Here is a 17,044-nt window from a genome sequence, read left to right on the forward strand (position 1 = left end):
TGGAGACTAAAAAACTCGTGTCAGGTTAATATCAAGAATTATATTTATTTGTATAGCTTGTTTTTAAATCAAAAAGTCCCGCAGTGGACTGATCGTTAAGACACGGTTCCCAGCAGATCACCGAAGTCAAGCATCACTGACTGCGGTCAGTGTGCGGGTGGGTGACCACTTGGATCAGTCTGCGTTGGGACGGAGGGTGTGCGGTATTGGTCCTCGTTTAACTGTTCTACCGTAAAGTGCTCGACTTCGCGTGCAGGTCGTCGGGCTACCGAAATAGGGGTGCCATCCCCTCTGCGGAGGATCAAAATTGTGATGGCATGTCTTCGGATCATCCTCAGGGATGTTTCCCAGACCGTCGCCAATAGCCCATTGTGCAGCTCTAGTGCGACGTAAATGAAGAAATCAAATCAAATTAAATCAATAAATTTACTTTACAAAAGATAAAAACAAGATTATTGTTAGGAGTTACATTTATTTGTATAGCTTGTTTTTAAATTAATTAATTTACTTTATAAAAGTTAAAAACAAGTATTTTAAAATCTGAAAAAAATATTTTCCTCAATTTATAAGAAGTGCTCTTTTCGATATTGTTTGTTTCAAGCTATTTTAATTAGTGCTTTTTTTTCCAAATGTATGTATGCTAATTGAACTTTTTTATTAAGTGAATGACGTTTTCTATTTATTTAGGATTATAGGTATTTAGTTTCAGTTTATGAAAATAAACAACTACCTTTATTCACGTTTTAATAGCATTTAATTCACGTTCCATCCATAATTTTTGAATTTTCGGATTTTAGACTGGGGCTGGGAACTGATCTTCTAACAATGATGAAGAAAATGCATGGGGCAAAAAATATTACGAATCTAACTCATGATCCGTTTTCTGCGATATTTTACGACAACACTGTGATTCGTGCGAGCCGGGTGCAGAATTCGCATTGACCAGCCATCGCTCGGCTTCGAACCCAGTTCATCTCATTGGAAGGTGAACGCTCTATCCCCTGAGCCACCGTAGCTAATATTTTATAATCGCCGTTGAACAGCCGATCCAATTTTGGGGTTTATGACTATTATTGTTCAACTCCAAACGTTGCGATCGCCAATTGTTGATTAAAATTTGTTTGTACAGTAACCTTAGTGTTTCATAAACTCTCTTAAGGGCCATTCTTACAGCATGTGATTCAAGAATCTCTGAATGCCGTTAACAGAGATTAAAAGCCTGATTGGTGAAATATTTTCTTTGGTGATAAATTCACAAAAGGGATATTTGTATTTCGACAACGATCAAGTAGCGTGAACCACATGTAGTGAGAACAGAGTCTAAGAAGACCTCAATATGAAATATCTGACGTCATTATAAAATACTCTGTTTTTGTAATATTGATTTCAGAAAAAGAATTTGGCAACACCCATTCATTTAATAATGTTCTGCTGCTGGCCCGTGTTGTGTACATTGATTGGGATAAGTTGATGACAGTTATTTTTTATTAAATTCCATAATTCAACATTTAATAGTAATTTTTTAAACTGTCGGATAGTAATTTTAACGATAAGCGCATGCGCCTATTGATATTAATTACAAATATTTATTTATTCCTTTATTATTCGTTTTGGCCAATAAACTGAACAAATTGCTTCATGGCTGCCCAACAATCAGCACTATTACTTCGTAAACAACTGAATGGTGAGTTCTCAGCAATTATATTATATTATTATCATTTCGAGAATAATTAATGACGTAATTTAGTGAAATGCTTTTTAATATTTGTTTTTAAGTTTGTTCGATGCTGATCTTTTATGCTAAGCCTACTTATTTTTTTTTTTTTGCGTTTGATTACAAATATCTCTCTTTAATGTAAACAAAGAAGTTTCTTATTTATTACAATTAGGTTACACAAAGGGATTTTAACATTCATATTATTTGGGTTAATTTATCACAATTATAAGATAGCATCATGTGGCTGCAACATTTAAATATCGGTGTTTATTTTTAACTGTGTTTATATATAAAATCGATGGCCTTGCAAATGGGGTTATGCAAATGAGTTTAGTTAAAAATGCTTGTGTTGATCGCATATTAAACATATGGATTTCATTTTTGTAGATTTAGATAGATTTTGTGTTTAATCTAGACTATAATTTGTTATTCTAGACTAGATAATGAAGAAATTAAGTAGGAAAAATGAAATAATGAGATAGAATTTCGTGTTGAAATTGGACGTAGCGAATGATATCGTGCTCTACAAGAATTTCTGATAAAGCTGATATCTTGCCAAAAATGTACAATTAATGGGTTTGTAAATCATTAAAACTAAAATGGTATTAATACTAACTAATAAAATAAAAAAAAATTGGGGGAAAGATATTACTGATTTTTTTTTATCTTAGTGTAGTGTTAAATGCAACAAAACATAGAAGTTGATATTTCGTTAAAGAGGGCAAAAACTTGTATTTTATAAAATTAAATAAATGATTAGAGAAGCGAAACTTGAAGAAAGAAATTTTTATTACTCATTAAGAAAATTAGTGTTTTTATGATTCTAAACATAACGCTTTTAGTGACATAAATTAAATGTTTTTCATAACAAATGGATAATTTTTTTTAAAATGACAAATTAACTGCTATAAATAAAATTTACAAATGGAATGCTACTGCAATATAACAAAAAAAATTCTGACAAAGTGATTAGGATCGGAAGATAACCTTAGTAAGGTCATATTATATGAACCTGGCACATGATGTAGGAAAGAGAGAAAAGTAGAGCAGAATGCTGTGGGGAAACAGACTTATCGATGTTCTATTAGAGCTCAAAGGCCTTACACATGGGGGTATGCTGTAATTAGCAATGTATCATGCTCTGTTCTATTATTGTGTGAGTTATCTATATATTTACTAAATTACTTATTTTTTTTAATTGCAGAGTTGAAGAAAAATCCTGTTGAAGGTTTTTCTGCTGGTTTAATTGATGATAATGACATTTATAAGTGGGAAGTTCTCATTATTGGCCCTCCTGATACTTTATAGTAAGATTTGTACATATATAAGCCGCAACTTCAAAAATATTTGCTTGATATAAAGTACTGTTTTATAAAATTTATAACAGTCGAAGAGTTTAATGGAAAAATGTAGTGCGTTAAAACTTTAAAAGAGTTTAGGTTTAAAAGCATGTGTTAAACAATTTTTTGCTAAATCTTTATCAGGAAAATTGTTTCATAAATTCCTGCTATTGATAGATTTTCTTAAATAATGTCACTTTGTCCCTTTTTGAATTAAACTTTTTAATTTAAACTTGCTTTTTTTAAATTTTGAATCCAACTAGATCATTTGGTTCTATAGACAGGGTATCTGATCTTCACATCTGGAGAATCATGGATTTTGACCTCGATCAAAATTTGTTATGGAAAGTCATTATTTTCAGTGATAAATACTAAAAATTCATAGAAATTTCCAGTTCATTATGGAATTTTGGCTATTGGGCCCCTTTGTAATCTCGCAGGATTTTAAAATCCCACGTACAATTTGTATTCACTTGCAAAACCTTATATAAAAATTTTATTTAATAAAAAAGAAGTGACAAATTAACTCTTGTAAAATGTTTTAAGTCTGATAAATATTTAAAAAATTTAGGGAAACCTAATTTTAAAAAGGATTTAATTTTGAAAAATTTTGAAGTCAATAATTTTTTTTTAATCTTTAAAAAAGTTTTTTTATTTTATTTTAATTTCTATATTTATATATATAGTAATTTGATAGTGCAGGAGATGATGTTGATACTTTTGTTTCTGTGAAATTAATTTAACATAATCTATAGAATTGACCTTAAAGGACATTATTAAGTATTTTTAAATCCATTTTCTAATTTGTATGTTTGTTACCGAAAATGTTTTTTTTCTTCCCTGTTAGTTTTTTAGTTTAGTCCTTTTTTTATTGCTTTGGTTTAAACAGACTTATTAAAAAAGTGTGCAAAGCATTGCTCTGGTAAAACTATATATATATATATTATTTTAAAGAAAGAAAGTTATAATCATGTGTTTAGCGATATCTTGATTTTATTGAGTAATAATGTATTTGCCCATATAAGTCATGGAAAGTGTTTGATAGAAATCATGGATTTAAAAACTAGATTTTGCAGATACCCTGTTATAGATTTTTCCAGAAAAATCCCAAGTTAATGGCATGCTTGTAATGCAAGTAAATTTTTTTGAACAAAATATTTTGCTAATTTATTGTATTTATCTTACAGTGAAGGGGGCTTTTTCAAAGCTCACTTGTACTTCCCAAAAGAATATCCTCTTCGACCTCCAAAAATGAAATTCATTACAGAGATTTGGCATCCTAACAGTAAGTAAAATCTTATTATTACAATTTAAATTAGTGAAAAACCAGTATTCTCCATAAGCATTCATATAAGGACCCTGTTTGCCCCCTCTTCCTTATAAATGCACCTCCTTCGTCCTTTTTTTTATCACTATCCCTTTAAAACAATGCCTTTTAATTCATTTTCCATTTTGAAGGACATTATTTCACTGTTTAAATAATAATTACACGCTGGTAAAATTATCTGTGTTCTGCTTCTGATTGCTATTACAAATATTTACTTGTTAATATTATTCTCAACTGATTAAGTTTTTGTAAGTATCTTTTTTTTTTTCAGAGCTTGAGATATTAATATATGACTTAATATTGCTCATTTCATAACTTTTTATGGCGTTAAGTGAGTGCCATTTTAAAACTCGAAGTGACCTTTTTTATTTCCATGGTGAACTCAGGATAAAGGATTAGAAAAAGCTTGTTCTAAATTGGATATTTTCATTTAAATTTAAAGCTATTGTAATAAAAGTTTAATTTGAATTTAAAGGTTTGTACAAAAGTGGTTTTTGCATTGCATTAGTTTCGAATTATATGTATGAAAGTAATACTTGTATTATAAATATTTTGAAGAGTTCCTATTGTACCAATAACCTGTTTTTCTTTCAGAGTTGTTTTAGTTGAAAAAGTTATTGTTAGAAAAATTTAGTTACTAAAAGAATATATTCAAAATTTTTACCATATAAAAAATTATGTGGCGTGAAAACTATGAATTAAATTGTTTATAAAGTTTATTATTGCGAGAATATTTAAAATTTGAAAGTTATAAATATTTAGTTTGTGCTCTACTGCTGGCTTTGGTGTTCAGAACTTGACCATTGTTTTTTTTCTTCTTTTTTTTAACTTGAAGTTTTTTTAGCATTAATAGAATCTAATGCAGCCTTTTCATTCAATATATCAGAAACGTATGTTTTATTTTCTTGTTTAAAAAAAAATGTGTTATTCCTATTACATTACTGTTATGAAAATGGTGTTGTTAAAATTTAAAAAGATTGGCCAAAACTAAAAAAATACAATTAAATTTATGCGATGTGAGCAATAACCCTTAGAGATAAAAACATAAAAGAAAACACACTAAAAAATCAAGATGTCATTGTAATGGAGTTTCACATACCTGTCGCAGGTTTACCTTGGGATGTCTAAAATGTTGGAAAACAATGTTCTTAAAAAGGACACAGAATAAATGAGTTCTGGTTGATCAAACAAATGTTCGTTTTTATTTTTAACAGCAGCAGATGGTTTGTTAAATTGGATAATAGTAGAGCATGACATCGAAGGGGCACAGCCACAAAGAACCTTATAAATATCAGCACACTAACTTCTGGCACATGATTGAAAAGGATAGGCCATCAGTGGAGGACTATGGACCGCTTCTTCAAATCACATTTGGCATTTTCATACCAAACTTTCGAGATGTAACCAAACTCATGGAACGCGGGAGTGGGATGCCGCTGGAGTCATCTTTTCAAAAACATCTGCATGGCGAAGAAGGATTTCATCACAGCCGAGCTCGACAGCTCACAAGCACCCATGGGGGGTGTAAGAAAAGGATGTGTAACATCTCCGTCATGTATTTAAACAGACCAACAAAACTCCGTCTCTCCAAAGAGAGGAGGGGGTGAAAATTAAAAACCCCTGTTAAGGGATCGTAAGTATGTGTTGACAAAAACTTCGAATGCTGCCCGCTCCCAGAAATGGGCGGTATTTAAAGAAATAGCTAGAAGTGGAAGTTAAACTTCCTAAAAAGCAAAAGAATCTAACTTAAGGAGCGAACTGAAGTGAGTTGACTAACCCCTTAAATTTAAGCATAATTAAATACTAACGGCGACCGTACAGTAACTACAAACATGTGTTGACATCAAAGGTCGCCGACAGCTTTTTTCCAAGAAAAGGAGTGTCTGAGGAACGTGCAAGGAACTTCCTGGGGAAAATGTCCTCATTGCGCTAACGCGTTAAGGGGCGAGAAGAAAAAGATGAAGACAATAAAAATTATATCATAAAATTATAAATTAAGCCGAAAAAATAAGTATTTTGATTAACAAAACGGGATATTTAGAAATTAGGCTGTGACTTAATGTCACAATTACTTTTCGAAGATTTGATAAGAGATTTACAAAGCACATTATGAGTGTAAATAAGTTTATATTGGTTTATTTATTTAATTTCTTTAAGTCAACAATGATCTCTGGTGATGAAATGAAGATAAAAAAGACTTTATTTTACAATTTTTTTAAAAAAAAATATTTCTTTGTTTTTAGGCCATTTCTAGTTTGATAACAAAAATCATGACTTTTGCATTTTCATCAAATTTTTAGAAGGTAGTTTGTTTTCTGAAGAGTTATCGACCGATTTCATAAAAAAAAAATTTTAAGAACTAGATAATCATAGTTTAAAATAAAAACATTTTTATACCTTGCAATTAAAAAATTTCTTGACTATTTTTGATTAAAATGAAAAATAATTATCAAAAATTTTTGATTCGTTTTAAGAAAAATCTGGAGACATTGGAAAGTATGCAAAAAAGTAAAATTAATCTTTTTCAACCGCTCACCTGGTCAAACTATTGAGACCATATTCCCCATAGTGCATCTGCTTCCTATATTTTGAGAATCAAGAATCCAAATCTGTTGAAAAAATGGTGTTTTAATTCCGAAGAAAGTGCATTTTTGTTTCTGATTTTTTAACTTAAGATATCATCTGCACTAAGAAATTAGAATATTTGAGGTACCCCTTAAAACATTGAGATTTGAGTTCAAGTTTTTGGAGGTGCTGTCATTAGATCAAAAGTTATTTAGAGTGTTTTGTTTTTGTGCACTGTATTTACCAAATTTAATAAGCTTGGTCCTTTGATGTAAATTTATTGAATTTTTGTAAAGTTATTTGTAACAAGCATGCTCGGATTCATATTTTTTATTAAGTTATGAGATGTGGATGTGCTGATCTTCCACACTATTTTATCGCTATTTTATCTTCTTGAAGCTATTGCAGTTGGTTTAAAAAAGATAAAAATAATTCCTTAAACAAAAAAGTTTGCAGTTGTTCTTGTTATTAAGTTAAATTTAGAATAACTGTAAATAAATTGTATGAATCAGTTTTGAACCATTGGCTGTTTTATAAAAACAAATAAACAGCTCATCCACGTGTAATATGTTTTTTTTTTTTATATATAATTTTAATGAAATATTACTAATTTAAGATAAATTTAAAGGTTTTTGTTACTCTCACAATGAACAATATTGACCTTTTTTTTATTTTAGTTGTACTTATTTTTTTATCATTATTATAAGATTAACTTAAAAAAGATCTAATATTATAAAAATTTAATTTGAAGAAAAAAATTCATCCCTATCTTACCTTCTGTGGAAGTGCCGTGTTTCATTTTTTGAACACTGACTTCTTAAGAGGGCTCTTTTTACATTTCATGTCGTTCATTGAGTTACCATGTGTGCATTTCATTAAATTATTATTGTGACAATTATTCACGAAAAAATAAATGTTGAAATAGAAGGAAAGGGATGAATTTGTCTAGATTTTGAATTTTCAGCTGAGTATTAAAAGGGTGATAATGGCAGAGGTTATCACAATACTTGTAAAGTAAGGCGAGAGATGCATTTATTCATAAAAAATTTTTTATTTTTATTATTGGCTCTAAGGAGAGTTATAATTTTTTTTGATTGTTATAGAGTTGTAATTCAACATAAAAAGGGTTTTTCAGTGTGTTCTCAACAGTGGCATTGAATAGATTTTCCTTCCTGATTCTTGTGATTTATATTATGTCTAAGTGATTTATATTATGTCTAAGTAAGGCTGGGAAAAACCTGGGTTTTCTTTAAAAAAAAAAAAAAAAAAAAAAAAGTCCATCTATAGATGGCAGCAGTGCATAATTGTGTGTGCATTCAGCTTGTATATCATATTTCTGGTCACATTTTTTATTATTAGAAATTTAAAGTTATTGCTTTTATGTAATTTCATAAAAGGGAGCTTCATATTTCATAAAAACTGCATTTAGGCCTGAAAACAATTATTTAACAGGGTGCCTGGTAAAGTCAGTGAAATTTTTTTTGTAATGGGAAAGTTGGAAATTTGTATTTTTCTTTAGAAAGTCAAAAAAATTTCAAAATAAAGTAAATCACTCAGGGCAAGAAATTTATTTTTAAATTACTTTAAATAAAGATTAAAGGAGCTTAAATGATAAACACAACTGTTGATGTCATGCTGAAAATTTTCTTCAAAAAGATGAAAAACAGTTTTGCCTCTTAACCCTTTGACTCAAAATTTTTATGAAACATATTTTCATACTTTTTTCATTATTTTGTGTTCATTTTGGTCACACACAAAATATTGTATTCAGCATTTTAATAATTTCTGGTTATAAAATGCAGCATTAAAGGTAAAATCTTCCAAACACCATCTTTTCAAATTTGCAGTCTAAAAGAATTCATCATTAAAATTTCGTTAATTTGTAAAATCAATTCATCATAGGGAAGTTTAGCAGTATTTCTAATTTTTTGTTATTTTGTTTGCAGTTGATAAAACTGGTGATGTTTGCATATCTATATTACATGAGCCAGGTGATGACAAATTTGGCTATGAAAAAGCATCTGAACGGTGGTTGCCCGTTCACACTGTGGAGACCATACTCATTTCGGTTATTTCCATGCTGGCTGATCCTAATGATGAATCTCCTGCCAATGTGGATGCTGCTGTAAGTATCTGTTAACATGGTGATTGTTTTAATATTGAATAAAAAATTTATATTTAAATACCTTTGTGAAAAGCGTACTCCAGTAACCTCAAAAAAAAAATTAATAATTCGTTCTTGTGAAATGGTTTTTGAAATTTATTTTGTTTAAATCATATTTGAGAAGTGATGAATTCTAAAATTAGTAATTTTTTGTTTGTTGAAATGTACAATTTAATATACAATTTAATTATAATAACATACAATTTTAGCAAACTTAAGTTTTCTAGGCATGTTTTATATGTAATTTGGAGCACGGATGTTCATTTAAATTGAAGAGGAATAATAAACAAATTTCTTTTTTGAGTGTACCTTGCATCAACGATAGATTTTATATCAGATTCTTTCATTCAGGCTTGTCTTTCCGCTTCATTACGACATGGATTGGGTTATGGTGTCGTTAAAACCGTGGCACGGAATTTGTCAGCAAATATTTCTTCTCTGTATTCTAGAGCAATATTGGTAGCTTTCATTGAAGGTCTTTCTTGATAATGCATCAGCATTTCTGTGATTATTTAGGATCTGTCTTAGATATTTAACTACATAAACACTATTCTCAAAATTATACAAATATTTAAAAATTTTAAGCAATATGCAACAGAAATGTTAATTTAGTATATGTTTTTTTTTTAATGTCAAGAGTTGTGTGTAAAATTGAGATTTTAATAACTATATATATGTCACCTAATGGCTTTAATCATAGTGTTTATTGATAAAAATGTTTTGTATGACTTAACCTCTTCCACCTGTAACAGTCTTTTAATTTGTCACCCTTCTGTTTTAAAATGTCTGTTTGATGCTTTCTAATAATAAATAACATACCTGCCAAATCTCTTGTTTTTTAACGAAGATTCCTACATTTTACGAATATCTCCTGTTGACCTGTATATTCTCAAATTTTCCAGTATTTGTTGAAGAAATTTTTTAAAAAAAATTTGGCGATAAAATATCAGCTGATTGCGAAAGTACTTCTCTTATTCCTCAACAGATGTTGCTATTGCTATGCAGTATATTGAGTGTTTATAGTTTAAGTAATTAATAATGGTTTATAAAAAATTTTAGCTTAAGATTTCTATACGCGTTTTTTTTTTTTTTTTACATCGCTATATGCAAGTGCTAATATTATTTCCAATTTTTGAATTACATGATTATGCCTGATGTTTTAAATCTTTACTTATAGTCTAAAAAATCCTGCTAGTAAGATCTCCGTTATTTTATTTCTGCAATGTTGATAGGTAGGAAATAAGTTTCTGCTACTTTTTTCATGAAAAGTCTCCATCTGAATAAATAACGAAACATTATCTAAAATAGAGAAAGAAACATTAAATTACTTTTGGGGGTGTTATGTAGTTAAAAATCCACATTATTTCTACTGTTGTACATGAGGTGTGACGAGTAGAATTCGGAAGAAAAAAAATTCTTGTTATAAAAGTTAACTATTGTGTTTTCTTTTTATCTGCTGAGTGTTTGTGGTTGCCCTGTTAAGTTAGAACTTCGACCTACTGAAATTCATTATAAATAAAATTGTCAATAGATAAAATTTTTATTACAATGTTCAATTCTTTTTATGGCAAACCATTCAAGGAGGATGTTTGAAGCTCATTCTTTGAAAGGGCTTTATAATAATTACTAATTTTCATTGTTTTGTGTATCTTCATTGTATTTATTTTGAAATTACAGAAAGAATGGCGTGAAAACTATACAGAGTTCAAAAGGAAAGTTGCTCGATGTGTTAGAAAAAGTCAAGAAGATTGTTAGGGAAAACTTTTTTAGCAAACAAAAAAAAAAAAAATGGTAAGTTTAAAAATAACCTTCTATTACATTCAGGTAGTTGTATTTTCTGAAGCTAATATGAAATATAGGAATGCTAATAGCATAATTTTAATTTTTTACGGACTTGAATTAAATTTTTGAATTCACAAATTATTCCCTTCTGAGCATTTCATTTATTTGTTTTATATTTTTTTATATCGGTTCATTTTGAGATTCAAATTTTAACCAATGTATCAACTTGAATGAAGATCACTGATTTATCTTTTATGTTTGTTTCGCAAACCCATACATCTTTGCAAATACCCTATTTAAGATTGATTTTAAAAAATTATTAAAGCCTTTTTTTTTATCCAGTAATTAGGGAAATATGCAAAAATACAGAGAAATTTAAATCCAACGGCATTTTTCTTAGCATTAGATTGTTAAAAATTGATATTATTCAATTTGTTTTCATGGTATGTTAATGGCAATACAACATTACGCTACAGTTGAATATAAAAACATTTCTAGTACTGGCACTTGGCTTAAGGGTTGGGAAAAGGTCACTGTCACCAGTTCTGTTCTTAACATTTTTTAATTTATGGGTGAAAAAAATCTTTGGTCGTCGCATTTTTGTGCTAGACTGTGTGATTAAACTGGATCCTTTTATGGTATAAGTTAAATATATTTTAAATCAGAATTGCATGTTTGCTTTGACAGTGGCATTACAGTGGAAAAAGCCAGAAAGTTGGAAAAAGTTACTTTAACATAACTTTAGACTTCTTATAACTATAAAATTAATTATGATCGTATTCTCAATAAATTTTAAATTGAAGACTTATATGATAAATTAATTAATTACTAAATAAAATACAAGAAGGGGCAATTTGTTTAAATTGACAGTTTGCATTAGTTAAATTTATTTCCTTCATTCAGAGACTAAAATATTTGTGTTCACATTGTTTCAACATAGCTTAGCAAAATAAAAGATTTATAGAAGTTTTTAGAAAAGCTTTGTTTCTTATGTCAGAATGAATAAAAGAAAAGTTCAAGAATGTTACGAACAGAAGATATACTCGCATACTATTTAAATGCTGTAAGTGATTCAATAACACATGGAAAATATGTCAGAGAATATCTGTTCTTTCAAATAAATCAAATTTAATGACGCAAGAAATGTAACTGATATCAATATTCTGTGAAAAATGCTAAGTTTTTTTTCTTGTTAGTTACCAATTCCTCTCAGTACTTGGGTGTAGTAAAAAAAAAGTATGAAATGATATTGTACAGTTGCTTGATTGAAACTTTTTTTAGTTTTAAAAGAAGGACTCTGAAACTCAGGATTCTGCACCTAAGTCCTTTGCAAATAGCAAGTATCTGCTAACATTGAACTATAGGATATGATACTCTGTATGATATTTAGCAGAAACACATCTGCTACTGGTTTTAGCTGTAAAATATAACTGTAACCATAGATTTATTTTAGCTGTAAATCATAGTTCTATATTTTATATAAGCAGTATCCATTTTATCAATTTTTGCCAACAACAAAATTACTGGCAAAAGCTATTTTTTCCAGGCCTGTTTTTTCTGTGGTTTTACCACCTTGACAGAAATTTGCCATCCCTGTTGCAAACAATATCTGAAATGAATTAAATATCTATGGCTATTAAATATCTACAGCTATTATTATGGCTATATTCGTTTAAATGATTCTCATATTTCTTATAGACGTTATTTTTTGTTTATTCTGTTTATAAAATAATAAGGTATTTCTCTCTGGGCGCACTGCATGATACTGGCTCCTTTTTTAGCCAGGACACCAACCACCTCATTTCCATATATATTACAATGAAAGATTAGTGTAATATAGTTAATGTATTTTATTGGCTGTAAAAATCTTTTAAATATCCTATGTTTAAAGTTTATTAGACATTACGTTATAGTCAGCCTGAAATATACAGTCGAACCCCGCTATAGTGAACCGTCTGCGGACTCAGTAAGGCTGAGGGCTAGGTGGCAAAGAGAAGACTCATCTCTCCCTCATTAGTCGGCGTACGACAGACGCGTGGGGGAAGTGTGGCAAGTCTTAAGGGGTCAAGTAGAGATTTTAAAAGAAATGTTTCCTGTTTCAATGTCATTGCTTTTCTTTTACATTACGCATACTATATCGCGAACATATCATAAAAGATAGTGCATATATAGTTTTTTTAATTTATTTATTTTTTTGTATGATGTGACTTTAATTATTAATACTACTGAAGAGTTTTAAAGTTATTTACTGTTCATTATTTTAATTGGATAATAGTTTTTATCTATTTATTTTTTTGTTGTATAATTATGTTCTATTGAAGAATAAAGAATCAAAAAATAGCTGAAATGATAAAATATGTTTAATATACATACTGTAACTGCCATATTTCTCTGAAATAAAGGAAGTTTGTGCGCAATGCTTACTGCAATCTCAGAAATGTAATATATTTTTCGTTGAACAAGCGATTTAAAAATAATGTGAATAACTATTAATACTGCTTGTGAATTTGAAACAGTTACTTAATATATATTATTTTAAATCGATTCGTTGAGTGACAATAGTTTTTTATTCTTGTATAATCATTTCCTATTGAAGAAAAAAGTAACATAAAAAAATGAAATGATGGAAAAAATTAACTGTACATAGCAAAACTGCCAGATTTCTCTAAAATAAAGGAGGTTAGTGCGCAATGATGATCGCTCTCTTTGAATCGCAATATGTTCATTAATGAAACGATTTAACAATAATGTTAATTTAATTATTAATATTGCTTTAGAATTTTAACTAGTTATTTAATATTCATTATTTTAATTAATAAGTTGAGACATAGTGATTTTTTTTGTAAAATTACTTACTGCTTAAAAAAAAGCAGCAAAATTTACCTGAAATGATAAAATAAATTTAATGTGCGTAACGTAACTGCCGTATTTCTCTAAAATATAGGTAATAAGTGCGCAATGCTGATCGCACTCTCAAAATTGTAACATATTTTTCGTTAATGAAGCTGTTTAACAATAATGTGAATTCAACTATTCATATATTGCTTAAGAATTTTAAACAATTATATATATATATATATATATATATATATATATATATATATATATATATATATATATAAAGAGAGAGAGAGAGAAATAAAACAAAAATATCTAAATGACAAAATAAGTTGACAGAAAGTAATTATTAATTTGTAGGGAAATAAATGTGGCATGTGCGTAGTACTTATTTTGCGAAATTTTGTACAACAATGTATAAATAAAGATTTTTTAATCATAAATAAAAGCTCTTATAGTGTATTTGAATAAAAATGAAAAAAATCTGATTTAGATCAAAAAAATCCGATTTAAATCAAAATAATCCGATTTTTTTGATTTTTTTTAAAAAAAAGTCAGAAAAATCACGAACCCTGCTTGCAACGGACTGTTCCGAGTATATTTTACATTCCTTTTATTTTTATACAAAACGTAATAATAGTAAAAAAGTTATCATATTTCAAAGATTACTATTCATATAAAGAAAATAGAACAGGATAAAAAGAAAAAAAATACCTTTAAATAACAGATAAACTCATGGGTAAACATATCTTTTATTATTTTTAAGCTATTACGAGTATTAGTATCCGTTTATTAGTTCGTCTATAAATGCCTATTAATGCTTAAATAAGATAGCGAACAAATTTTAATCCATAAGAAAACTGATCATTTCGGGACTATTAAATTTATTTTTTAATAATAAATAATGCAGAGTTTAAAATCAAAACACTCCTATTACAAAATTAAAAAAATAAAAAAATACATTTTTACGAAATCACAGCGCTTTATAGAACCAATAGCATTTTAATTTTCTATGTTCCCTAAAAATCACTCCCTTTAATGACCCCGGGTCGAGGCACACGTAGGCACAAGCCATTTTACATGCAGAAAGGTAGACCTCCTGGCCGTCTGTAGTCAATGGCACGTGGCATCTGGTTGATATCCATGTCTAATGACGGAGGGCTTTCCTTCAACTTTGCGAGGTAGTTCTCTCCGTAATGTGTCCATTATAACCGATGGTTCACTATATCCAAATTTTTTGAAGAATATTTTTTGCATAAGACAGTTGAATGATTGAAAATTGGCTTTGCAATTTTGCATATTTAAAAAATTATTAACTAATTAACAGATAATAAAGCAAAAATTGATGGAAAAAGTAATTACGTCGCTAAATATTAGTTTTATTTTCACTTTTTATGAAAAAAATTTTTGATTGAACACAATTTGATTTTAAATTTAGTTCATCAATTTTCTTATCTACAATGTGCAAAGAATGCAAGATTTTTACATTTTGAACAAGATTTCGAACCATCTTAACAAAGCATCTTCTACATTTTCTCTTTCAGCTGCACGCAGTTTTTTTCGATGAAACCATGTTTTTGTCGTATGCCGCAAGAATTGCACTTCGATTTTTCCAAATGTTTGAAACTGTAGATTTTGACAAGGAAAATTCCTTACACAGTGTCGATTAATTGGTTCCATCATCAATACGCTTTTCTCTTTAGAGAATTTGCCATTTTCACTGCTTTTGAAATAAAAATCTTGTCTCAAATAGATAATGTAAGAATATGAAGAGAGCAGCTGTAGAATGAGTTAAATTGTTCCCCTTCTTGATTGTCAAGGGGTGATTTGTAAGGAATATGGTTTGAACAGGTAAGAAAATTCCAAAAATTCAGCAGGTGGCCAAATTAACTAGTTGTAGAGCAAGCTTGGGGAAAAGAGATAAAGCGAGGCTTGTCAGGGAGGGGGGAGTATAAGATAAATGATCTGTTTGACATTTATTACAGTATAGTTAAAAGTGATAAGCATAAAGGAGAGTAATATGACACATTTTATAGGAATGCATTCATTTTCAGTCCCAACTCCTACAAGTTTAAAGATGACTAAAAAAGTTCACTACATTCGAGTGTTCCCTATAGCGGGGTTCGACTGTATTATAATTTCATTGATTGTACTGGGTTTTCTTCTTCTTTTGTAATGGCAGTATGTTAGCAATTTCACTTCATAAAATACTGCTGTTTATTAGAGTGACTTATGTGCAACTTCGTGTGTAGGATTCACTTTGATACTATTGTTTTTGGGGGGAAATAGCTGTTAAAATTGTGAAACTATTATTGACGACATACAAATTATCAAACTATATTAAATAATAAGTGTATTGCGATAACAACGTACATTACCGGTACTTAACATAAATAATAATATGGTGATATATTTTTATGGTCCTCAGTTACAGCTTTAATTTTCTATTCACTTTTTTACCTTTATTAACTTGTATCTTCAATTATATATTGGATCTTATTTTTAGGGTCTGGAAGATCCAACTCCAAAAGGCTGCACTCAACTGCTCATAATTCTCCTGCTAGTGAACAAACTTTGACTTTACATGAGAGACTGTGATTTCTTTTCACTAATGCAGGAATATTTGGAGCACTACTTCCATTTAGTATTAATTTTCCTCTTCATTCATAACAATGGGAGAGTTTCTTTTCTTAATTTGCTCTTAAAAAAATAATTACTTTGCACCTCTGTTACACCCTCAACTGCCATTATTTTCTCCTTAATACAGCCCCCCTTTAAGGAGAGGGCTCTCTATGCATCTCCTTGACTCAAGTGAGAATCTTAAAGAAGTAAATAGTTTTTTCTGTTTCTCTCTCTCCTTCAAGAAGCTGTGAAATCTTTTTCCATATTTGTACAGTACTGAAACAGACAGAAAAATGTTTATACAGTTACAGTACCAATTGACATTGTGTATTTTTTATAGCTACTATTTCAGAAGAAATCCTTAAAAAAAGCTGATGTTAATACAAGACAACACTTATATATAAGAAAGTACTTGTTGTTTTCTTGAAGAAGTCACTACAATGAATATCTTTACAAATTTTAAGAAAAGCATTTCTTCTGTTCTGAGTGTTTATATTTTCTAATATTTATAATCAGCAGTGATTTAAACTTTGTGGTGCAAAAGACAATCTATACCTCAACGCAAGCAGCCAAAGAAGTTTTTTCATTTTTTCAGTTGTGTGATAATTTTTTTTTTAATTGTGTTTCTCTTAATAGAACTACTTTTGTTTTGTAAATGTCAAGTATAAATATATGCAATTGGTACAAAA

General features: G+C 29.1%; 1 protein-coding gene across 1 annotated transcript; it reads left to right on the top strand.

The window, feature by feature from the left end:
- The first annotated feature begins 1,410 nt into the window (after positions 1-1,410).
- Ube2g1 (ubiquitin-conjugating enzyme E2G 1) lies at positions 1,411-17,044 on the top strand. The gene is made up of 6 exons (XM_043051965.3): positions 1,411-1,684; positions 2,922-3,024; positions 4,245-4,342; positions 8,896-9,074; positions 10,791-10,904; positions 16,240-17,044. Exons 1-5 carry the CDS (start codon positions 1,639-1,641, stop codon positions 10,866-10,868), a joined length of 504 nt encoding a protein of 167 aa, XP_042907899.1. The 5' UTR covers positions 1,411-1,638; the 3' UTR covers positions 10,869-10,904; positions 16,240-17,044.

The sequence above is a fragment of the Parasteatoda tepidariorum genome, chromosome 7 (assembly GCF_982258835.1).
Source record: "Parasteatoda tepidariorum strain Cologne lab strain chromosome 7, Ptep-v5.0, whole genome shotgun sequence".
In the NCBI taxonomy this organism is placed as follows: Eukaryota; Metazoa; Arthropoda; class Arachnida; order Araneae; family Theridiidae; genus Parasteatoda; species Parasteatoda tepidariorum.